Source organism: Asterias amurensis, chromosome 14, assembly GCF_032118995.1.
Source record: "Asterias amurensis chromosome 14, ASM3211899v1".
NCBI classification, from domain to species: domain Eukaryota; kingdom Metazoa; phylum Echinodermata; class Asteroidea; order Forcipulatida; family Asteriidae; genus Asterias; species Asterias amurensis.
This window is the reverse complement of record NC_092661.1, coordinates 15,538,107-15,563,997: the sequence shown is the minus strand read 5'-3', so window position 1 is coordinate 15,563,997 and position 25,891 is coordinate 15,538,107. Positions and strand designations below refer to the sequence as shown.

General features: G+C 37.8%; 1 protein-coding gene across 4 annotated transcripts in view; it reads left to right on the top strand.

The window, feature by feature from the left end:
* The first annotated feature begins 5,104 nt into the window (after window positions 1-5,104).
* The window catches only part of LOC139946791 (bridge-like lipid transfer protein family member 1), a 92,062-nt gene continuing 71,275 nt past the window's right edge, over window positions 5,105-25,891 (top strand). For 2 of the 4 annotated variants that reach the window (XM_071944492.1, XM_071944489.1), the window contains exons 1-17: window positions 5,126-5,406; window positions 7,953-8,235; window positions 8,953-9,031; window positions 11,294-11,358; window positions 12,489-12,645; window positions 13,719-13,803; window positions 14,457-14,647; window positions 15,765-15,844; window positions 17,421-17,541; window positions 18,140-18,296; window positions 18,739-18,909; window positions 20,121-20,238; window positions 21,133-21,288; window positions 22,683-22,780; window positions 23,793-23,950; window positions 24,622-24,916; window positions 25,521-25,694. In XM_071944492.1, coding sequence (XP_071800593.1) covers window positions 8,019-8,235; window positions 8,953-9,031; window positions 11,294-11,358; window positions 12,489-12,645; window positions 13,719-13,803; window positions 14,457-14,647; window positions 15,765-15,844; window positions 17,421-17,541; window positions 18,140-18,296; window positions 18,739-18,909; window positions 20,121-20,238; window positions 21,133-21,288; window positions 22,683-22,780; window positions 23,793-23,950; window positions 24,622-24,916; window positions 25,521-25,694 — 2,322 coding nt within the window. In that variant the 5' untranslated portion in view covers window positions 5,126-5,406; window positions 7,953-8,018. Of the gene's footprint in view, window positions 5,407-7,952; window positions 8,236-8,952; window positions 9,032-11,293; window positions 11,359-12,488; window positions 12,646-13,718; window positions 13,804-14,456; window positions 14,648-15,764; window positions 15,845-17,420; window positions 17,542-18,139; window positions 18,297-18,738; window positions 18,910-20,120; window positions 20,239-21,132; window positions 21,289-22,682; window positions 22,781-23,792; window positions 23,951-24,621; window positions 24,917-25,520; window positions 25,695-25,891 lie in introns of all 4 variants that reach the window. The other 2 variants (XM_071944491.1, XM_071944490.1) reach the window with 2 other exon arrangements.

Sequence of the window (25,891 nt, the reverse complement as noted above, 5' to 3'; positions counted from 1 at the left end):
GCTCAGGACCCGATTTCATTGAGCTTTTCAAGAATAAACATTGCTGAAACAAATTTCTGCTAAGCAGAAATAAGCAGGTTACCGTTCACCAATTGTGCACGTAACCTAGGCCCAATTTCATACCCTGTTGAGCAGGAAATACTGCTTGGAAAATGTCTTTGCTAAGCAAAAAATGAGTGAGGCACCATGCAGTCACAACAATGTAAACTTAAAGTAATTCTGGCTGGTAACCCGTTTCCGTTAAACAATACTTTTCTTTGCTTAGCAAAATTTTGTGCTTACAAGCTTTATGAAATTGGGCAATGGTAGTTGGCTTGTAACTTCCATCTAGTAAACAACATTTGTTTGCGCTTGGCTATTTTTTCTGTGTAAGCAGCTGTGTAAATAGACTCGGGAGACAACAATCTTATAATAGGATGTGCCTGAAGTGGTGGATGCGGCTATGGCTACAGGTGTCTGTATGATCCTCACGATCAAGCCACATCCATAGCCACTAATTCAGATACAGCCGTGTCTACTCAATATTTGAATCCATCAAACTCCAACACCATTGTACAGTGTTAGATTGGTACACACATCAGTAACTGAGTTGGTAAAAATGGCCTCATGCTATAAGCATTGTCAAGTTATCATAGAAAATCAAATCCATTCAAACACTTTTTGGATTTTGATGGTGTCAAACAGAAAGGGTTAGGAACTCTACAGGGCCCAACTTCATAGAGCTGTTTAAGCAGAAATTATTGCTAAAAGGTCTGCTGAGCAGAAATGAGCAGGATACCACTCGCAAATTGTACATGGTAGTCTGTGGGTATTCTGGTAAGCATAATTTGGTTATGCTTAGCTACTTTCTGTGCTTATAAGCAGCTCTATAAAATTGGGCCCAGGTGATAGTTTTTGTAAATAGATCTCTCTCTTAAAAATCTAAAAAAAACACCTCATTATACTCTGTACTTTCCCGAGCTCTGAAAAAAACAAAGGCATAGCATATCTCGGGTGGGATTCCAACCCACGGCCGATGCAACTCTAGAGCAGTGTCTTACCAACTAGACCACCGAGGTTGAGCGGTAGCTATAGACAGTTCATATTATATTTTATTTGATGAAGGTAGAAAATCACACAATCTTTTCATAAAATTACGTTGTTATTGTTTACAACATGTATCTTTGTATTTTGAGTAAACAAATTTCATTTTGCACATTTAAGAGAAAATCTATTGGAATTGTTCTTTGCCCTTACTTTATACTCATACATTTCTCAACGAGTAAAACTCAAAGATGTGTGGGAAATTGCAGTCTAGGAAATTTGCAAAGTGTTTGATATTTCAGTGTACATTTTGAGTGCGACTATAGACAGAGTGCATGTTTAAGCGAAATGCAAGAGCAGGACTCTGTTGCAAGGGGGACGTAAACCATGGCCCCTATAGTCACAACACCAGGGTTCGATTTCACAAAGAGCTATAAGTCGAGTGTATCAATTTTAACTGCTTAGCAAAGTTTGATGTTACAATATAAATCAGTAACAATGAAAACTTATCTTTTAAAATCTATGCTACTTCAGAGGTAGCTGTTTCTCACAATGTTTTATACTATCAACAGCTCCCCAATGCTCCTTACCACGTCAGTTTTTAAGTTTATATTTGTTTTGAGTAATTACTAAACGTGTACCTTCCCTTTAAGATAATCTTAGTGTTTTGTGAAACCGAGCTCAGTAGACATACTCCTCGCCTTTACACCAAACTAGAACTTAAATGCAGTAACTTAATTCTAGCAAATATCAAATCACTATCACTCGCCCACAGCCCTCCCCCGGCCACTCTTCAGTCAGCGCATTGTCAAACTAATAAGCTAATTGCGCCATTATTTGCAACATGCATTTTGTCTACTTGCACTAAGAAATTCCCTCTTAAAATTATTGGATTTTTCAATTTTAAAAATTAGGTTTATGTAATGTTATCATCTGTATACATTTTGTATTATAAAAATATGTAGTATTTTTCTGTATTTTGACCCTTGATCGGTTGGTCACCATGGGAAATTCTTCCTTTTAAGATTAAACCATGAATGAATGAACACATGGAAAAAAAAAATCATTCTTTTATAAGTACTTTTCCCATTATACTTGTTACAAAGTAAGGATTTATGCTAATAATTATTTTAAGTAATTACCAAGAGTGTCCACCGCCTTTAACATTGTGAAATTTTGAGCACAGCTGCGTGTTGGAATTTATAGCTTGGTTAGCAACAAGCGTTATTGTCAAAAAAATGTTTACCGTTACCTCAACAATGATTATAGACGGTATCTTTTAAGATGCTGTTTATAAAGAACTCCACCGTTGTGCTTAAGCATAAATTACATTATTGACTTTGGCCTATCTACATTAACTTTGTATTTGTGTTGTTTAATTAATTGACTTTACTGTTTATAAGTTTCCCTAATTAATATAATATTAAGTATTCTCTATTTTATATCATACATAATGTAATAGGTTTACTTGACATTTTTGTGTTGTTTTCAGAATAAAACAAACTGCAAAATTTATACCAAAAAACGTTAATAGAAATATGTCTTTTTTATACAGTGATTACTGCTCATTTCTAAGATACAGCCAATTAGGTCTTGCCACTTCCCCGTCAACCACACTTAATTTGAATTGAGTGAGTTGATGACGACTTCAGACCAAGTTTATTTCGAACTAGTTTATTCCTCCATGTTTAGACAGAAACGCATTGAGTCTGTTTTATACATCCTTCGTGATATCTCAACCTAGCAAGGAGAGCGGTATGTGGTGCTAACAGTTTAATAGTTGTATAATAAAGTATTGGCCTATAAGTTTATAGCAGTGCTCAAGCGGATGGACAATATTAATAGATTAGCTTTGTTCCAATGAAAAAAACAACTCTCGGGGTTTACCCACGATTTGAACTTGAAGAGCTGATACAAAATAACTTCTTATCAGGGCCCAATTTCATAGCGCTGCTAAGCACAAAACTTTGCTTAGCATGAACTTTCTCCCTTAATAAAAACAGGAATGCCAACCAAATGTCCATGTGATTTCCAGGACAAGCAAACAACAGCTGATCATACCAGTAAGGAAGCAACATACAACAAAAGGAAATTTGGTTGGTAATCCAGTTTTCATCAAAGAAGAATGGTTTTGAATAAGCATCGAGTTTTATTTGTGTGCTTATATAATTATTAAGATCCCTCCCATTTCACACCTTCATAAGGTGTGCCACACACGTAATTTAAGGAGGAAAAACTGCTGAAAAACCTGCTCAAAAACTGCTTAAAAGCTTGCTTAAAATCTGCTTACACCGGCTTATTAAAAACTGCTTAGAAATCTGAAAAACCTACTCCCTAATAATTAAATTGTGTTTCCCTTACTCAGCATTCGTCCCTAATCAAGACAGCTAAACTCTTCTTTTAATAGTCAAACACACAAGATTCTTCCCTCCATCATTAGGCTTATTTGATTGTAAAAAGCGAAATCAAAATTGCCGGTGGTCTGTTTTTTTTTCTTTTCTTTTAAGGAGGTCACACGATCGCGACAACGGCTGTTATAATATATGTTTATAACATGTTGGTTGTATTAATAAGTGCACTAAAATGAGGCCTGTTACAAAATTGTAAACTAAAACAAAATGGATCAGCCGTTGATGGGAACGCTGATTTCTTGTTCAAAAAATTCCTATGGGCAAACCTGATTTTAAATTAACATTCAGAAGTTAGTACGGTGCATCTCTATAGACAACAATAATGTTCATTCATAAATACCTAAGAAAGTTTATCCATTCTGATTGGTCGAGAGGGCATCAGCACAAGGTGTTGTTTGAACGGATGATATAACACCAGTAACAAAATTAATGTTATAACGTGGGCGTGACACGCGCGCTGGCACCTGTGCGTATAAGACAGTTTCTTCATTCCTATTGGTTGAGAGCAACGGCTGAAACAGTTGTGCAACATCACGCGATACGCGCGACGCGCACAGCATCTCCTTATAAGGAGTATTTTACCCGAGGGCCTAACCATTTCATTATCTGGAGGGGTGATGTGTTAAAAGAAATCATTGAATAATATATAAATTTAACTATTTTACCTTTTGACCAAAAAGTGTTGATTTTTTTGATCGAAAAGGTATTTATGAATGGGAAGTGTGTTGAATCGGTTTTCAACTTATAGTGGTTTAAACCCGCCGAGGCCGTTCTTGATAATTTACCTCGACTTCGTCTCGGTAAAATGATCAAGTCCAGGCCTCGGTGCGGGTTTAAACCACTAAACTAGTTGAAAACCTCTTCACCACACATTGATTCCCTTATTATTCTCTCTCTGCATCTGTGTTACCATCTGTTTTTAAATCATGGCTATAAGTTTATTGTGTCTCAGTCCCCATGCAGACTGGCCGTAGTACATGGCATAGGCCTTTCCCAAGCGAATAAAGCAACGACAATTCCTGCTTATCCGTGTCGGCGTGGAATACTCTTGACGTAAGCGCGGAATTCACTGCTTCCGTAAGCGCCGAATATTTTGCTTAGGGTAAGCAGGGCCATGAAATTTGGCCCTGCACATGCTGCCTGCATGGTGGCAATTTTTAACCGATTTTGTTTTAGCGATTCCTTTTATTTTCTTAAAAACCGATTTAGATGAAACAATTTTCCATTGAACAAAGCACTTACGACAGTGGCAATTTCAAAGTGCAAAACAGTGCCTGGCCGGCGTGCTCCTTCATTGATCCGCCCCCTACCCTTTACTACCATCAACAAGTAATTAAAAATATTGACTCCCTCGAAATGGTATAACAATCCATGTCTAGCATGTTTCACATGTCTTAAATAACCATTGGCATTGCGCCATGTCACCCATTTTCATGGAGCGATTTCAGGCGATATTCTAGTCTTTTTTCAAGACCATGATTTTTGCACGTTCGTCTTCATGTAAGCCCTAATAATAGAGAGCGCTGTCTAAGTTTTTGGGTCCGACTTGTATCCCTTGTAACGACTATCGTCTGCCGATCATTGACGGTTGTTTGCGGTTTTTATGGTACCGTATTTAGTCTGGTCCCTATTTAAGCTGAGGTCTGAACTCCCGACTTCCCTAAACTAAAAAATAAACAAGATGGCCGCTCCTTGTCTCCTGTTTATTTTGAGAATTTGTGATAAAAACCATGGAAGAAAACGAATCTAAAGTTGTTTTTCGTATCACTGGTAGGTAAGAAGAGGGAGGACATACGGGTTTATTTAATTGTTTAGAACTAAAAACTGACCGTGCCACCTGTCACAGTGTCAGTGTCACCAGTCAGTCAGTGTTTGGGCGGTGGAGATGGAGATGGAGATGGAACTGTCCGCGGCAAAATGCGGCAGCACCTAGTAGTTCCGGGATCGTCCCATCTTTGCAGAATAAAAACAAGTGAGGAAATATTATAATTAATATTGAGGAAATATTATAATTAATAGTAAAGGAACACGTTGCCTTGCATCGGACGAGTTGGTCTATAAAAAGCGTTTGTAACCGTTTTTTTGTAAAATGCATATTGTCGTAGCGTCATACGTTATCGACACTCATATGTTTTCGGTCCCCAACTTTGATTCCCGTTTACCGCGAAATTGTGCAAGCTGCACCGGTGACAGAAGCTATGCAATTTACTCACGGTCTGTATTTCATCAGGCTTACTCATGCTGAGAATAAAGTTTCCTGTCGTTGGTTATGCTCAAACATTTATAAAATGATTGATTTTCGGTACAAATCACTAGTGCATTATTATGCCAAAATTCAAATGAGTCAAAGAAACATCATTCAACCTTGAAAGTTCAAAACAAAATTACTATCTGCTAGATTGAGTTTCACTCTGTTTTAGTCACTAGATGGATCATGTGAGGTGAATACTATTTTGGATTCTATGGTGTGCAAATGTGGGGAAAAAATTAAAATATTTTAAGTGAAAATGACAACAATTGTTTTAATTTATTTACTGCATAACTGTTATAAATTCCGATAAGTGTAATAAATATTAAGTCTACATTAAAGAGAAAATATCATAGATTGGTTTCTTATCTCCTGAAACCAAATATTACTGGTCTGAAATGGGGGAAAATGGATTGTTATGAAGTGTGAGTGCATCAAGGGGGGGGGGTGTTTTACTTTCATGCCTTATGATATCTCTGGATTCTAACATAGTAGCCATAATGCCTTAGGACAAAAATGTAATTAAATTTGTTAAGTACTAATTGAATAATATTTTTGATTTATTTTGCACGCCATACTAGCTTCTGAATATTCAATAAAATACCAACCAATGAAAGGTGTGAAAACATATGACGTTGCTCCAATGTCATGCATGCATAAGCACTGTTAATGGCGGACTGTCTCTCGCAACGTAAAACCAAAACTTTAAAAATTTCAACACACCATGAAGTGAAAGGGTTATTGTTAAAAAATTGGATAGATGATTTGAAAAAAAAATATTTAGTTTTTTATTGTGAACAATTTTCCTGTTATCCTACTGAAAACACATGACACCAGGATGCTATATGGTTTTGGAAAGAATGATGTTTTAAAAGTAGAATATGATCCACACAAGTTTACTTCGAAATTGCGTAGTTTTCCTTTTACTGTGCGAACTAACATGGTCGGCCATTTATGGGAGTCAAAAATTTGCCTCCCATACATAATAAATGGCTGACCGTGTTAGTCGACGAGGTAAAAGGAAAACAGTACAATTTCGAGGCATGTTTATTGTTTGTGTGGATCATTGTAAATGTTTGTAATCTACTTTTACAACATTTTTCTACTCATATGCATATTTTATTTTAAAAAAACCGGTTTCAAACGCTTTTTAAAGACCAACTCGACCGATCCAAGGCATCGTGTTCCTTTAACATTAATATTAATAATGTTAATAAAAACCAGCCCTAGTGTATCTTCTTTTGAATAAGGCGATATGACAGACCGAGGTAGTTGCGATAACGTAACACTCGGCTCCGCCGTCCGGAGGAGAGGAGATCGCAACTAATAAGTCCTAAAAAAGAGGCTGCAGTCTCCGTATTGTAAATGCCAGGCATGCCTGGATGAGTTTTCATTTTATTAACCCAGAACCCAGCCACAACCAGGGCCCAATTTCATAGAGCTGCCAAGCACAAACATTTGCTAAGCATGAAATTTCTAAAATTTGCTAAGCGTGTAAAAACGGGATAACTTCACCACAGATATTATTTCACAAATTTTTACTGAAAGGGATATCTTATTGAGGTAAATTAGATACTGTATTATTTCATATCGAATGAAAAAGTGGTGGCGCCGTACAGAAACTTTTCCAAAACAGGATTACCATGATTACCAACCAAATTTTAATTTGTTGCATATTGCGTGATACTGATTACTGGTATTCAAATGTAGTTTGCTAAATCCTGAAAATCACATGGAAATTTGGTTGGTAATCCTGTACTTATCAAGAATAAAAAGTTCATGCTTGGCAAATGTTTGTGTTTACACTACAGGTTTTAAGAAATTGGGCCCAGAAGACTTATTTTTATTAGATTGTCTTGGTACCCAACATCAAACTGTGTTCTATGAACGTTCAATGTGGGGCATTTAATTGTTGTACCCATGATATTTTGATGTACTCCATATCGATAATTTTTTTAGAGAACCGTTGTTCACAATTGTACTGCAGTAAATAAATGCTGGTAATGAATATAGAATTGTGCATAACCATTGAGCAGCACATGCAGTTTGACCCGGAATATGTTAAAAAAAAAAAAAAAAAAAAATAGAATGTACAGATCAGTGTTTCATTCAGAGTGAGTAGTGACTTGGTCTTCAAGGGACTTCACCTTACAAGTTCTAATTGCAAAACCTACTTAGTAATAATCATTTTATTTTATTACTTTTACAAAGTTGCATCTGATTAACGTTAAAATTACTAAAAATGATGCACTTCTTTTGCCATCATCTAGTAAACAGACCACACTTCAGACACTGTGGCCATTCTTCGCTTGATCTGAAAGAGATGAGAAGTAACCATGGAAACGCCCAGCACGAATAATGAGAGCATCACATCTAGGGGCGGTCTGGCCGATGGATGGGCGTGGTTTCAGCAACTGCTTCTACTGCCGTTAGTGGCCACAACATGCGCAGCTATATGGCTGCTGTTTATTACGTACTATCACTCACGATGGTGGGGGTTTGTGCTTACCAAGATTGCCAATCACTTCATCAAAGAGGGACACATCCATGTAGGTGAGTGTACTGAAAAACATCCATGTTCTGCAGAATGGCTCTTCCACAGGGCTCTATGTTTTGTTTTTGAAAGGGCAAAGGCACCCAGGCATTCTCTCTGCAGTTAAGAGCACCTTTTATGAGAAAAATTGAAAAAATATTCTGGAGCATTTCAAGGGCACCAAGACAGTGACAAGGGGGCATGGAGGCATCCACCTCCATAGCCTCTGTGAAGTATCAGGCCTGCTTCCAATGCAAAACAGCCTAATTTGAAAAGTAAAATTTTGAGAAAACCAAGTACAGAGAATGCTTTTTTTGAAATTGATAAAACATTTTTTATGTCTGATAGCATACAATTTCACAGCTATAACACCATAATTCAAGTCAGAAATAAACCATTTAAATAAATTCTGGTGTCTCAATTTTTGTCATGTAAGTAATGTAAATGAACACACTAAGTGTGGGAGTCTTTTCTTGTTCATGGCAAGACTTTCTCCTTGGCCAACAAACTTTATTTTGGGGTGTAGAAACATTTTTCTAAGAGTACTCCCCTTTTCAAACTAATGACCCTCTTAAAAAAAGAAGCATAATACATAAAGAGAAACAAAAATTATTTTTTATTATTTAATGTCGGGAATCCATTTATATTGTTGTTTCTTTGAGATACATGTAGAAATGTGTTTTTTAGTTGCAAGTTGTAAGTGTTTTTATTTTATTTTAAATTTTGTTTAATTTCAGGGTCAATTTCAGTCTCGTTGCTGTCTGGTAAGCTGATGTTCAGAGATGTTACTTACATCACAGTGGATTATGCATGCAGGTAAGGAATACACTTTTATGCTAATATTCATCGCAAAAAAAAGGAACCAGACTATTTCTCCTTCCAGCCTTAGGCCGTGTCCGAAACGACGACTTCGGCTACAGCTACGTCTAGATCAGCGCGTCTACCAGTGTTGAAGAATAGGCAGACGCGCGCGATCTAGCCGTAGCTGTAGCCGAAGTCTTCGTTTCGGACACGGCCTTAGTTTGGTTACAAGGATTTGATTTGGAGAAAATCAACATGGCGGCACCATGATAACAGTCTACATTGTCAACCAGAGTATGTCAGTATCCTATATTTTGTTGGACCCCTTAGGCCCTATAGGGCCCTGTGTTTAGTTTGCTTGTTAGGACACCCAAATTCAGTTTGATTTTTTATCATTTTTGTGAGTGAACTAAACATTTGAATTGAAAATTGAATTAAAATTTATTCTTTCGGGGTTGAACAAATTGACTAGAGTGGGGACTCGAACCAATGACCTCCGGATTAGTATGCCGGCGCTCTACCAACTGAGCTATAGCAATCTCCCTGTTTTGTCAATATCTTTGTTCGGAATCGCAGTCAGAAATTATTCTGTCGTTGTGGTTTATAACTTCATACACTGTATCTGAAACCAAAGAAAGCGACTTCCTCATAAGGTGATCCCTGAACCGTTGCTTCCCCGATTGTATCCTAAACAGACCGACAGGAAATATTGATTTCATACTGACTCAGCAATAACAGATACATTGTAGGAAAGCAAATAATTAATCAATTCATCTGTATTACACTATTTGATTTTACTAAGGGAATCAATGTGTGGTGAAGAGGTTTTCAACTAGTGGTTTAATCCAAACGAGGCCTGGTTCTTGATAATTTTACCGAGACAAAGTCGAGGTAAATTATCAAGAACCAGGCCTCGGCGGGTTTAAACCACTAGTTCAAAACCGATTCCACACACTTTGATTCCCATTCATAAATACCTTTTCGGTCAATAACATCATCACTTTTGTGTCAAAAAGTAAAATAAATGCAAAAATTATAACTGTTAAATGATTTCTTTCAACATAACACCCCTCCAGCTATGAAATGGTAAAGCCCTCCGCCGCCCTCGGGTAAACAACTCCTTATAAGGGATGCTGTGAGCGTCGCGCGTATCGCGTGATGTGGCACAACTGTTTCAGCCATTGCTCTCGACCAATAGGAATGAAGAAACTGTCTTATAAGAACAGGTGCAAGGTCGCGTGTCACGCCCAGGAATTAACACTTTTTACTGGTCATAAACAAAGGTTTATACACACCCACGTGACGCGCTCTCCATCAATAGGAATAGCGAAGCTGTCTGAGGTATTTATGAATGAAAGTTAATATACAATCTTTTCCCTATTTGACAGACAAATCAGACACACATGTATAAACGCAGTTGTGATCCCTGGCTATATGGCAGTACAGGTTAAATGGTTTCTGACTGGCAGCCCTGAATAAAGATATTGACAAAATACAGAGACCGCCATCATTAGAGCTAGATAGCTTAGTTAGTGGCACTGTACCAACTGAGCCATCTAGCTCTAATGATAGCGTTAATAATGTTGTAAAGTGCCTTGATCAAGTCGACATAATATTTTGTCTCTATTCCAATATAAAATGAACCAAGTATGATGACTGAGGTGTAATTGTTACAGAAGAAAGGTTAGCCTTTGAGTACCCTCTCTTAGGGTCAAAACGTCAGGCCATTAACAATTTGTTTGCATTTATACCAGTGGTCCTTTTGGTTGGTACATGTAAGTTGTTTGCAACAGCTAGTTTTTATTTACTAAAAAAAAAAGGTTTACCGCTTAAAGACACTGGACACTATTGATAATTGTCAAAGACTAGCCTTCACAGTTGGTGTATTTCAACAATATGCATAAAATAATAAACCTGTGAATATTTGAGCTCAATCGGTCGTCGAAGTTGTGAGATAATAATGAAAGAATTAAACACCCTTTTCACAAGCAGTTGTGTGCTTTCAGATGCTTGATTTTGAAACCTCAAATTCTAAATCTGAGGTCTCGAAATCAAATTCGTGGAAAATTACTTCTTTCTCGAAAACTACATTACTTCAGAGGGAGCCGTTTCTCACAATGTTTTATACTATCAACCTGTCAACCTCTCCCCATTACTCTTTACCAAGAAAGATTTTATGCTACCAAATATATTGAGTAATTTCTGCCTTTAACCAATTATTCAATTTACTTGTGATTTTCTTTCTTGTCTCTCACCTCTAACTTTGATTGGTCACAGGATTCAAGATGGTCTTTTGATTCTTCGATGGTGGAGGCAATACCTTCAAGTTGGTGACCAAGACAGTGAGTTTTTAGTTTCAAACCGAGTTTACTCTTAGCAATTTGTACTTGTCCTTAAAGCCATTATACACTTTCGGCACAGAAAATAAAAAAATTCACAGATTTACAAATAACTTACAGGATTTACTGAAGGTAATATTATTCCATGAAATGCTTTACTTTTCGATCAATTCTCGTTGTCGAGAATTACAGATTTATTTTAAACACATGTCATGACACGGCGAAACAAGCGGAAACAAGGGTGGGTTTTCCCCGTAACTTTCTCCTGACTCCAATGACCGATTGAGCCTAAATTTTCATAGGTTTGTTATTTGTTATATCAGTTGTGATACACGAAGTGTGGGCCTTTGGACAATACTGTTTACCGAAAGTGTCCAATGGCTTTAAACTATGGTACGTGTTGTTAATTCAATAAAACAGGAGTGGTAGAGCTGACAAAATAGTCAAAGACAGTGTTCATGTTTCGTGTGATTCACCAATTATATGTAATAAAAAATCTGTAAAAACGTTTTTGGTGATATCTCACAAACGCTTCCACCTTTTAAATGGTTTAAAACAATCAAACAGTTCCAAAATCCAGAACACAGGGTTCTCTAACGAGTGCGTTTTCAAAATTGTATGATTACTCGTGACTTACATGTACAACACTACATGTAATAGCGCAGTGTGGCATTTTTGACTAACAGCGGGATACTTTAAAGCCATTGGACCCTTTCGGTACAGAAAAAAAAAAAAACAGTTCACAGATTTACAAATAATTTACAGGGTTTACAGAAGGTAATGGTGAAAGACTTCTCTTGAAATATTAGTCCATGAAATGCTTTACTTTTTGAGAAAACGGTAAAACAATATAAACACATGTCATGACACGGCGAAACGCGCGAAAACAGGAGTGGGTTTTCCCGTTATTTTCTCCCGACTCCGATGTCCGATTGAGCCTAAATTTCCACAGGATTGTTATTTTATATATAAGTTGTGATACACGAAGTGTGGGACTTGGACAATACTGTTTACCGAAAGTGTATAATGGCTTTAAAGCAAAAGTGATTTTATTAGTGCGAGGTGCTATTGAAACAAGATCCTGGGAATGTTGTCTACTTGGAATTTTATCTTTGTGTTTGCCTTTCATGCAGATTCTCAAGGGTTTGTGAACCGGGTGTACATCCTTCTTAACGGTGTGGAGTTTCATTGTTACAATGTCGCTAGTGTCTATAATGACATCGAGAAGTCGTTCCAGACAAGTAAGAGCACGACAGACTCTCAGGATTCTTCAGACTCCAGTGGTAAACTGTAAGTGACAAAGGAATTTTAGAATTCACAAGTCCAACTGAACGTTAGTTAGTTTTATACAGAATTGGTTTTGCTAGCAAAAACAGTGCTGTCAGTGTAAGCACTTTATGTAATCCACCCTTAACATAAACTGACAAACCTGTAGAAGTTTGAGAACGATCAGCCATCTGGGTCACGAGAGAATAGTGAAAAACCAATTGCAAGTTTTGCATTGCATCGAGAGAAAACAAAAATGAATAAAACACTCCCTGAGTGATAAACTCAAAATTAGATTATTTATTTCTCATCAAATATGACATTTCAGACAGAAATATTTCACGGGATGTTTTCAACTATCATCATCATTAGACCGTGTAGTTTTAATGTACATCTGTGATCTTCACCATTTTTGTTTCTTACCAATTCTGTAACGTTCCTTTAAAGGCAGTGGATACTATTGGTAATTACTCAAAATAATTATTAGCATAAAACCTTACTTGGTAACGAGTAATGGGGAGAGGTTGGGAGTAAAAACATTGTGAGAAATGGCTCCCTCTGAAGTGGAGTACTATTCGAGAAAGAAGTGATTTTCCACGAATTTGATTTCAAGACCTCAGATTTAGAAATTGAGGTCTCAAAATCAAGCATCTGAAAGCACACAACTTTGTGTGACAATGGTGTTTTTTCTTTCATTATTATCTCCTGACTTTGACGACTGATTGAGCTCAAATTTTCACAGGTTTGTTATTTTATGCATATGTTGAGATACAGCAATTGAGAAAACTGGTCTTTGACAATTACCAATAGTGTCCGCTGTCTTTAAAGCTGGGCATCTTTACGGAAGGTTATATTAGTTTTTGAATTTTGATTTATGGTCTTTTTGATCATCGCATGCATGGAGCTGCATATTTGTACGCTTCGTTAGGGCAAAAACGGCACCCTATGAGGAATTCGCAAATTTCTACTGGAGCATTTCAAGGGCATCAAGGCAGTGACCAAAGGCATGGAGGCAATCGTAGTGAAGTATTAGGCTGGAAACTGTATACAAGGTCCTGACTGTTCTGAGCTAATTGTATTTTGATTTGAACCTTTAGGGGCAGGCCAGCTGCTTTGAACACCAGACCAACCGCCCTTGACTGGAGAGACTTCTTTGGCGTCATCAAGTTTGACATTCACACAGTAAGTTTTTTTCTGCTTTATTAAGGGGTCTGTGTATATTTGGTAATCACTTTCAAAATTAACAGCAATAACATTTTTAAAGTCAGAGATTCAAATGAACTAACATAATTTTGTTCAGACTTTGAGAAAGACTATGCTAGGGTTGAAAGACCAGGCCCATTGGTAAAATATACAATGATTGGAAGGTTCAATTACAAACAAGCAGATTACAAATAAGCAGCTTCAAACAAATGAGTTTTTAACAGAGAATTAAAACATGAAAGAAAAAACACCCTTGTCACACAAAGTCGTGTGCTTTCAGATGCTTGATTTCGAGACCTCAAAATTTAATTCTGAGGTCTCAAAATCAAATTCATGGAAAATTACTTCTTTCTCGAAACTACTTCACTTCACAGGGAGCCGTCTCACAATGTTTTATACTATCAACCTATCCCAATTACTCGTTACCATGTAAGGTTTTATGTTAATAATTATTTTGAGTAGTAACCAAGAGTGTCCTCTGCCTTTAAGGGCACAAGTATTATGACCATTGCATTTTTAGTCTTCAAGAAAGACTCTACTGTTATTTTTTTTACCATACAGGTCCCTTTGGTTGGTGGGCAATTAGCAACAGCTAGATCTATTTTCTAATATAATCACGATTATAATTACAGGGCCGGATTGTCTTCGGTAACCAGTTCGTACCAAGCGTGTTGATCTTAAGCATCGAGGACGCCCACGGCTCGTACACAACCAAGTCCCCGCTAGCTCCTTGGGATTTCTTCATGCATGAGATTCTGTGTGAAGCAGAACAGTTCAAATTGATCCTCGCACCAAGTCCGAAGTTTGATGGTCCCACAGATGAGTGAGTACTTATTAATAATAAGAAGAATAATGTTAAGTTTTTATGTAGCGCTTCACATTATTACCCCTGGTCACTGGGCCTTAAATCATTCCTTAAACCATCTCAGCTCCCTGGGAAGTATACAACTTTGTGCAACAAATATGAGCTACTTGGCTAAATTAATCACAAGAACCACCTCTGCCTTCACACGTACCCATTTACCCCTGGGTGGAGAGGAGCAATTACAGGTACGTGTCTTGCTCAGGGACACGAGTGTCACGACCGGGATTCGTACCCACACTCTGCTGAACAGAATCAACAGAGCTTGAATTCGGTGCTCTTATCCGCTCGGCCACGACACTACTTGTTGGTCTTAGCTGAGGCCTCTCGGATAAAGAGACTAGAAAACAATTAGAAGTAAAGTTACCCAGTCAGTTTCCCTTGTGGTTTATTGCTTTATATTTGAATAAAGTCGCATCTCATTAAATTCGCTCTCTGCCTTCCCAGGTTGTATATTAAAGACACTGGACACCTTTGGTAGTTTTCAAAGACCAGTGTTCTCACTTGGTGTATCCCAGCATATGCATCAAATAACAAACCTGTGAAAATTTGGGCTAAATTGGTCAATGTATTAATAAGAGAATACTGAAAGAAAAAACAGCCTTGTTTATGTTGTGTGCTTCAGATGCATAATGAAGGTATTCAACTGAAGTCATAAAGGAAAAGGACTTGGTATTCATTGCTTATCATCACACAGCGATGAAGGGTTACAAATCAAAAATACTATAATCTATCCCTGATAGTTTGGTGCTATGTAAAAGAAACAGTCTGATACTTCAACACTAGCTCCACATTTACACAGCACATGGGGACCTTACGGTGATATGCGCTATATACAGGCCTGTATGCTTCGTTTTTAAAAGGGCAAGGGCACCAAGGCATTTTCTCCTTGGTAAAGGGCACCCTATGAGGAATTTGTAAATTTCTACTGGAGCACTTCAAGGGCACCAAGGCAATGGCAACGGGCAACGGAGGCAATCGCCTCCGTTGCCTCTGTGAAGAATTGAGCCTGCGCTTTGAAAGAATGGTTAGTTATTGTGATTATTACTTATAAATGTTGACTGTTGTTTTCTTGTAGGCCACCGCGGTACATGGGGGAAGGTTTTGTCGTGGTGCAGTCCAACACTCTGTATCTGCACTACTCACAAGATGAAGCAGGTAAATAGCTAGTTGAAAAAAAAAAAAGACCCCAAAGAATTGAAATTTTCTTAGTGAGGAGAACTTTACAAAAGGACCTGCTGCCGATTTCAAGATTCGCTAGGATTAATCCTACATTGTATCTTGAGTTCGGACGAGTAACCCGTCCTAACTTAGGATGGGTTCAATGCGTCCTAACGTCTTTGGATACGGAACTGAACTCGTCCTAAGTCCTAAGATTAATCCTAAGTTAGGAAGAGTTCGGTGAAATCGACGGCAGGACACCCGCTATCATCTTAAAAAGATCCCATTTCTCCAGAGTTCGTTTGTTTGTTTGTTTGTTTTGTTTCCATTTGTACAACAACAAAATTACAGGACTAATGGTTACAAGTTAATAAATAAAGATATAAATACTAAGTTAGTACAAATGGGGGTAGCAACCAGAGTAGGTAACCCTCCTGTATTAGAGCACCCAAACTGCTATAAAATAAATGCTTCTCTGGTTCAAGAAATTACAAAGAAAGTTAAAGTATCCCTAAAAACGCTTATATTTAGAGAATAAACACATACATGTATGTTAAATAAAATTAAAGTATGAACTTAAAAAATTACACACAGTTAAGTTCTGTGCTCAATTTTATAGATCACCATAACCAATGATAACAGGACAGAGGTGCTAGGCAAATTTAGCTGCGTAGCAAAATCTCGCAAGGCAGGAATTTGTTTGTTTTAATTTTAGTTTAGTTTTGTTATTCATCAAGCACAACGAAAATAGTACACAGTGAGCTACACAAAAAACTACAGAGACTAGTAAAAAGAAAAAAAAAACAAAGATGTTGAATGAAATGGGTTTGGTACTTTTTGTACGACACAAAATACACGCGCCTACAGATTAATATTTAACTTTTAACGGTTTTAATGATGGTAAAAAGCTTTGCTTTTTTTGAGAAATGCGTAAAACAATTTCATAAGAATAATTTTCATCAAATTTATTTTAGCATGTACGAAAGTTTGACATGACTCTCCTCAAAGCCATTGGACCCTTTCGGTACAGAAAAAAAAAAAAAGTTCACAGATTTACAAATAACTTACAGGGTTTACAGAAAAGAAGTGGTGAAAGACTTCTCTTGAAATATTAGTCCATGAAATGCTTTACTTTTTGAGAAAACAGTAAAACAATATCAATTTTGATAGCGAGAATTACAGATTTATTTTATACACATGTCATGACACAGCAAAACGTGCTGATACAAGGATGGGTTTTCCCGTTATTTTCTCCCGACTCCGATGACCGATTGAGCCTAAATTTTCACAGGTTTGTTATTTGATATAGAAGTTGTGATACACGAAGTGTGGGCCTTGGACAATACTGTTTACCGAAAGGGTCCAATGGCTTTAAACATTGCTCTGTGATTTTCACTTTTTCTCTTAAAATTTGTAGACTCATGAGGCTTAAACTTCTACAGGTAAATTATGTTACATATGTACATACATCTTCACACACAGTGAGTAGATGAGATTTATGTCATAGCCAATAACTTGATCTACAAAAGGTATCAAAACTTCAGTGAGTTTGTTTCTTTAATTGTTATTTCAGGCTACGTCCCACTACGGAGCGATTGTGCTGCCGACGAACTGATCCCTCCATGCTGGGCGCTTGACGTCACGTGCGGCGCAGGAACAAATATAAGCTATGGGCCTTGGGCAGACAGACAGAGGTATATAAAATATAACCCTCTTCTGCCCTTAACGAGTGTAGCCCTATCCCGTCCTCAGTACCCAGACCCCAATCTCTTAGGTCTTGTGCCTTGGGTAGATAAACAGTCAGAGGTATAAATGATACATTCAATAAAGCCAACCAGTGAAAATTTCATTTCAAAAGGAAGTAGCGTGTTTGAGATAATTTCCGGAGCGGTTTTGTTCATGCAGGAAGAATAATCTGCAATTAGAATACACAATCTGAGAAAGATTTAAGATACAAACTGATATCTGTTTTCATTACCATATTACTTGAAATTTAAAGGAACACGCAATTTCGAGGCAAACTTGTGTGGATCATTGTATCCTACTTTTAAATTATCTTTCTAACCATATGCATTTCATAACAAATGGTTACAAACGCTTTTTTTATAGACCATCTCGTGCAATCCAAAGCAATGTGTTCCTTTAAATGGTTCTCAAAATACTTAATACTATCGAAAGCTGGTGTACTTCTAATCAAGTAAGTTTTTATTGCCATAACTTTGAAGAATGATTACCAATTATATACCTTCCCTTCAATGAATGATGTTTCCTCTTTCCTTTCTTCGTCCACAGGGACGCCCTGCAGAAGTTCTTCTTCCCACAGGCCTTCAAGACCCATGAGGTCACCCCCAAATCGAGGCCAGGCCAGAAGAGACAATTCACAACCTTTGAGTTTAGACTCAACACCGTTGCCGAGGCAACCATTGACATCCTCTTCAGCAAAGACAAGGTATTGTAACGTACTGCCAACAGGCATGACGGGTCCTTGTTTGCTCCCCTAAAAAAATCCCTAAAATTTTATCAAAGTCAATACCTTCAAACCGTATAAGTATAATGTAAATCTGGAACACGTGGAATATGAGTGGAATACATGAAAATATAGTGCTTCAATGAGGCCGAAGGCCGAGTTGGATATGGGATGCAGATGCGCTATATTTTTTTAGTATTCCACGAGCGCGTGTGATAACATATTTATCTTCAAGCACACTTGGCGCGTGACAAAGAACACACTCACAAGATGCAGGTGTGATATGGGCCATGCTATATAGGTTTATATGGATGGACCAATCAGAATCAAGGATTTAGGTGTACTTGAAGAAAATGGGTTTGTGTCCTACAAAAAGTACCCAAACCCTTTAATTGAAAATCTTTAAATTTCATATTTTATTTAGGAGACCAACGCTGTCCATATTGACGTTGACAAGGCTTCATATGTAGAGGTCAGCATTCCACTACTAGTGGGATCAGAAGGTTATCACACAAGGGTCACAGGTCAACTTCTGCATGTAGACTCCTCTACTAGCATGGAATACCGGTCACTGATTGAGAGTGAAACATTGCAGGTAAGGTTCAAGGAAGTGCTGGGGCAGCTTTTTACTTCAGAGGCTCTTGTTAGGGGTTTTAAAGCAAGCAAAGCACACTACACCTTGCCATGGTGGGATTTTATAAAAAGTTAGGACTAGTCTTATCTCGAGTTGGGACGAGTTACTCGTCCTAACTTTCATCTAAACTTTTTGTGAAATCCAACCCTGGACACTATTGGTAATTACTCAAATAATTGTTAGCATAAAGACTTACTTGGTAATGAGCAATGGAGAACTGTTGAAAGTATAACACATTGTGAGAAACAACTCCCTTTGAAGTAATGTTCCTTTGAGAAAGAGTTATTTTCCTACTCAAATTATAAAAGACTTCAGCTGAAGCCTTGTATTATACATCTTAAAGCACACAAAGAGATCGCAACTTCCAATCGATTGAAGTACAAACTAAAAGTATTTATTAAATCGGAAACAGTGGTGTAAAACAAAATACAAAAATGAAACGTGTTCTGTTTCAGGGAATATGGACAATATTTTGGTGAGTTTTCTCGGCGGTTTGTATCAATATTTTGTTTGTTTAAAAAAATAATTTCGAGTCGTGTTCATGTTTGTTTTAAGTGCCCATATCCTCCCAACGGTAAAACTGTTACCGCGTTCGATTGAGCCATTTGTATCCAATAATATGCCCTGTCTGATCATCCAGGGCATGGGGCACTCGGTATCTCGGCATACTCGGTGCGTGAATCTGATGAATAAAACCGGATGTTAGAGCAACGGGGTCGCGTCTACTTTGACCTCTTAAAACCGAAGATAAACCGGATCGGGTTTAACTCTGTGCTGTCTGAACGCAATGGGTTTTTATTTTTACGACCACCCCCCGCTGCTCGTAAAAGTTAGACCGGTTCGGGTCTAAGTTAGTACGCTGTCTGAACATACCCTATGTCTAAGTGCTTTGAGATGCCCTTTGGGTGTGAAAAGGGCTATATAAAAACTATTTTTATGATTATGCATTGTAGCGCTTTTAATCATTAGCATTTTAAGCATTTGTAATTTTCATAAGGATTCTTAAACTGTTTATCTTAAACTGTTTTGTATTTTTTTAATTTGCTTATATTTTGAACCTCTGTGAAGCGCCTTGGAGACCCTTTTGGGGTTAAGGATGCTTTATAAAAGCCGTTTTATTAATATTGTTATATATATATTTTTTTATATTTTTTTATTTATAACCTATGTAGTTTCAAGTAGCCATGCATTACCCACGAGTGTGGAATGATCACCAGAACTGGGAGGTTACACTCACATTCAGCAAGGCATCTACGTATCTGTTGTACGCTCACAAGTGCTTCATCAGTGGTAAGTATGTTCCCCCCCAGCCTTATCTCAACTTCTCGTTAACTGCCTTCTTTCAACTTGAATCCTTGATTCTGTTGGCCCGGTAGTTGGAGGCAGTTTGATTCCTAAATTTTATCAGCAGGTATCGCAATGACTTAACCCATCAGTGTATATGGGTAAAACCAAAATTATTATTCTTTATCCCTGATGCAAACTTCCATCGTTGCGGTACGTGCTGCTTACACATAGGGTTCGCACTGCCTCTAGCTACCGAGCACTCTCGGTGCTCTCGGTGCTCTAGAATTGCAAAGGTCGAGGGTTCGAATCCCACCCGAGTGATATGCTTGTGATTTTTTTTGTCACAGACCTCAGGAAAGTACTGAGTACTGAGTGCTCTAGAATTGCAAAGGTTGTGGGTTTGAATCCCACCCGAGTGATATGCTTGTGATTTTTTTCACTGACCTCGGGAAAGTACTGAGTACTGAGTGCTATAGAATTGCAAATGTTATGGGTTTGAATCCCACCCGAGTGATATGCTTGTGATTTTTTTTTTGTCACAGACCTCAGGAAAGTACTGAGTACTGAGTGCTCTAGAATTGCAAAGGTTGTGGGTTTGAATCCCACCCGAGTGATATACTTGTGATTTTGTTCACTGACCTCGGGAAAGTACTGAGTACTGAGTGCTCTAGAATTGCAAATGTTATGGGTTCGAATCCCACCCGAGTGATATGCTTGTGATTTTTTTTCACTGACCTCGGCACATCGTTGTATATGGGTGAAACCAAAATTAATAATCTTCATCCTCGATGCAAATTTAACATCTATTAAAACGATAATACAGTTTAAAGTTTGCAGCCTCTAGCTATTATTTAAACAAAAATAAAATAATGGTATATTTTTTTCTTCTGGTTCTAGACTTAGTCTCTGACTGGTCCAGCAAGAGTCGTTCCGATCTCTTCAGCTTTATTCCCTACACACTCAATCTGAATATCATCTTAAGAGAATTTGTCTTGACGCTACCCACCAATAAATACAACTGGATTGACTGCTCATCACGGCAGCAAAAAAATGGTAAGATTAACTGCTTAAAGGAACACGTTGCCTTGGATTGGACGAGTTGGTCTTTGAAAAGCATTTGAAACTGTTTGTTTTGAAAATTATATGGTTAGAAAGATATTTTTAAAGTAGAATATAATGATCCACACAAGTATCACTCGAAATTTGACGGTTTTCCTTTTACATCGCAAACTAACATGGTCGGCCATTTTATGGAGTAAACATTTTGACTCCACAAAATGGCCGACCGTGTTTGTTCGCGAGGTAAACAGAAAACCGTGCAATTTCGAGGCATATTTGTGTGGATCATTATATTCTACTTTTAAATTACCTATCTAACCATTTGCATTTGAGACACCTTTGATAGACCAACTGGACTGATCCAAGGCAACGTGTTCCTTTAAAGGATTTGGGTACTTTTTGTAACACAAAACACAATGTCAAAGATTGACATTAAACTTACATCGTTTGAAGATAATGATAGCAGTAAGCGTACCTTAAAATATAAGTTGCCAAGGTGCTGTAGTTTTTGAGAAATGAGTAAAACAATGTCATGAAAATATGTTTTTACAGGCTAAAATAATTTTCGTCTCACGATCACTGAGACGAAAATTATTTTCATGACATTGTTTTACTCATTTCTCAAATACTACAGCACCTCAGCAAGTAATATTCTCAGGGATGCTGGACATTGTGTTTTTTGTCCTAGACCCTTTAAAGTTTCCAATAGACTGCTCTTGTTTGTCAACTGATTTGTGGAGCGCATTGAGAGCTCCTTTGGTCGTGAAATGCGCTATATAAGAGCGGTTATTATTATTATCATTATTATTATTATGATCAAGTCAAACTTTGACCTGTCCATTCTGTTTCAGTGTTCATCGGACTGGTTGGGTTTAAAGTTTCCAATAGACTGCTCTTGTTTGTCAACTGATTTGTGGAGCGCATTGAGAGCTCCTTTGGTCCTGAAATGCGCTAAATAATAGCGGTTATTATTATTATCATTATTATTATTATGTTCAAGTCAAACTTTGACCTGTCCATTCTGTTTCAGTGCTCATCGGACTGGTTGGGTTTAAAGTTTCCAATAGACTGCTCTTGTTTGTCAACTGATTTGTGGAGCGCATCGAGAGCTCCTTTGGTCCTGAAATGCGCTATATAAGAGCGGTTATTATTATTATCATTATTATTATTATGTTCAAGTCAAACTTTGACCTGTCCATTCTGTTTCAGTGTTTATCGGACTGGTTGGGTTTAAAGTTTCCAATAGACTGCTCTTGTTTGTCAACTGATTTGTGGAGGGCATTGAGAGCTCCTTTGGTCCTGAAGTGCGCTATATAAGAGCGGTTATTATTATTATCATTATTATTATTATGATCAAGTCAAACTTTGACCTGTCCATTCTGTTTCAGTGTTCATCGGACTGGTTGGGGACCTATTGGATCTGTCTGTCGTACTGCCCTTCTCCGATTACCTTCCTACAAACCTGCCAGTTAGAGTTCTACTAAGGGTAAGAAGGGCTCCTGAATGTGCCGTATTTTTGATCGTGTGAGGGCGCTCTCAATAGTATGTTTATCACTTCCGGGGGTGTATGCGATTCGTCCTGCACAGTTAAGTTGGCGTTTTGTCACTTTTGTTGCGTCAAAGTTTAAAGTTGCTTAAGAGGTGGGTTCTTTTAATTATTGTTCGTGATGGATATGATGTCTGTAGTGGTAATGTGTTCCAGTCTTTATTAACTGTTTTTGGGTATGAATTGAGATACCTTCGGAAAATTGTTCGGTAAAACGTACGTCAACAAGAAAATTCCCACTACACTGCAGGACTTGTACCTCCGTGCCTTCACTGGGCCATAAATAAAAGACTGCTTCAAAAATATATTTTTATTTTTTTTCTTTCTACTCTTTAAAAAAAAAAGATTTTTTGAATACAAGTCCGCCCAAAACAAGGCTAAAGGCTTCTCTTGGTAAGGGGCTACAAGAAGAAACATTATTTGAAGTGAAAAACAACTTAGAGCTGAAGGGTGGAATAAAGACACTGGACACTATTGGTAATTGTTTAAGACCAGTCTTTTCACTTGTTGTATCTCAACATATGCATAAAATAACTAACCTGTGAAAATTTGAGCTCAATCGATCATCGAAGTTGCGAGATATTAATGAAAGAAAAAAACACCCTTGTCACACGAAGTTGTGTCCTTTCAGATGCTCAAACTCTGAATCTGAGGTCTCGAAATCAAATTCGTGGAAAATAACTTCTTTCTCGAAAAGTACTCCACTTCAGAGGGAGCCGTTTCTCACATTGTCTTATACTATCAACCGCTCCCCATTACTCGTAATCAAGTAAGGTTTTATGCTAATAATTATTTTGAGTAATTACCAATAGTGTCCACTGCTTTTAAAATTCCTCTCAAAACAGTCTAGATTTTAGGAATGGCAACGGTCTCGGTTCCAACCCACGACCTTTGCAATTATAGAGCAGTGTTCAAAATAACATCTATTACTTTCTCTGTGATGTACATTTAGGGGGACTCGGTGTCTGGGCGTATATACTGCCCAGAGTGCTACAGTAGTCAGCACTGTCTGCTTGCCTTAGACCGCTCCACCAAAGGCTCCGGCAACTGGCTAGGAGACAAGAAACAATTGGGTTTGTCAGAGGACCACTGGCAGGGTATCACGCAAGAGTAAGTGACATTGACAATGACAATGACCAATCAAAACGTGGAAACCAATTAATAATAAAAATAATAAATAATAATAAGTATTTATATAGCGCCATCTATCTAAAAAACTAATCTGAGAAGCTGGAGAGGAAAAGAAACAGAAGCAGAAAGGTTTATACAAAGAAAAGGATCAAAAGAGTGCCTTATTAAAGTGACTTAGGAAACAAATAGAACTCGCTCCACGATATTGAAGTAAATAATGAGCCACTAAAGCAGTAGTCCCTGCCCATTTTCTACCTTCCGCCCAGGTAGTAGTTAAAAAGAAGGACTGCTCTTTTCAGAACTGAGAAGTCTCTGGAGTGCCTAAATCTACTCCGTGGTAGTAGAATATACAGTAAGACAGTTCTCTAACGGGCATATCTAATGGATGTTAAATTTGCATTGGGGACAAAGAATATTAATTTTAGTTTTACCCATACCCGACGATGTGTGTATACACTACTTTCCCCGAGTTCTGTGAATAAATCACAAGCATGTTACTCGTGTGGAATATATATTGGTACCTCAATATGCAATGCCTCAAATACTGTGTGTACAGACCCCTTATGAGAGACCTCTCACTTTGCAACATCGTAGTCAAAATCTGCAAACAAATAATGCAAGGCCTTCTGTTTTGTTTTAAATTTCTGCAGGGACGGTTGGGTAGAGTGCGCTGCCGTCCCATACGTAGCAGTAAGTATCACCTACACCTACCACCCAATCCCAATGGATGAGGACTCTCCATTGATCCAGATCAGGAGAACGCCTAGCGGGAAACTGGAGCACATCACCCACCCTGCTCAGACGACATACGCCGGTTGGAGACGGACCGGCTGCGTGGCGGTGCCCTCGGAGTGGCAGCCGGATCGGTTGCAGCTGGAGATTGATATTGGACCGGCTATTCTCATGGCCTATGGGTCAATAGTCAAGTGTGTTGTCGCCCTCAAGGTAAATGACTAGGGCAGTTTCATAGACCTTCCTTACCGTTGGACCCTTTTCAAAGAGACACAGCGCCTTGGATTGGTCGAGTTGGTCTTTGAAAAGCGTTTGAAACCATTTGTTATGAAATGCATATGGTTAGATAGATAATATAACAGTAGAATATAATAATCCACACAAACATGCCTCAAAATTGCACGGTTTTCCTTTTTATGTCACAAACTAACACGATCAGCCATTTTATGGAGTCAAAATTTTGTTCGTGAATTCTTTATCCCCCATGCCAAAAAAATGAAATCAAAAAAATAAGATTGCTTACTGGAAAAGTTTGGGTTCTACATGTATGCTGGAGACTGCTGGGCCATGACGCGCAGCAAATAATAAACTTTCTACTTAAACAGGAGAACTATTTTTGCATGGAGTTTTAAAAAAAAACAGAACTTAAGGGAAAGTACACAAAGTGCCTCACACACACATTGGTGTAAGGGTAAATTCAATTTATATTCTTTATCCCCGATGCAAAAAAATACATCCAACAAATTAAATTTTTAAGTGGAGAAATTTGGGTCATGACGTGCAACAAATAATAAACTTTCTATTTTACAACGGACAGGAGAACTATTTTGGAGTGGACCAGGTGGTTACAGACTTTACTAAACCCCCAAGCGATGGTCTAGAGGGTAGCTCTAAGGACATCGATGGGCGTGTGGTCAACGGTCTCGATCTCCGACCAATGGACGTCATTGTTTCTCTGAATGTAGATGGTATCAAGGCGACTCTACCGATGGTAAGTTATCTTTGTTACGTAAATCACACATTAAAGGTACTGGATAGAAGTTGTTAATTACTCAAAATAGTTGTTAGCATAAAAGCTTACTTGGTAACTAGCAGTGGAGAGCTGTAGATGGTTTAAAACATTGTGAGAAATGGCTCCCTCTGAAGTAACTTAGTTTTGGAGGAAGAGGTAATTTCTCACTCAATTAA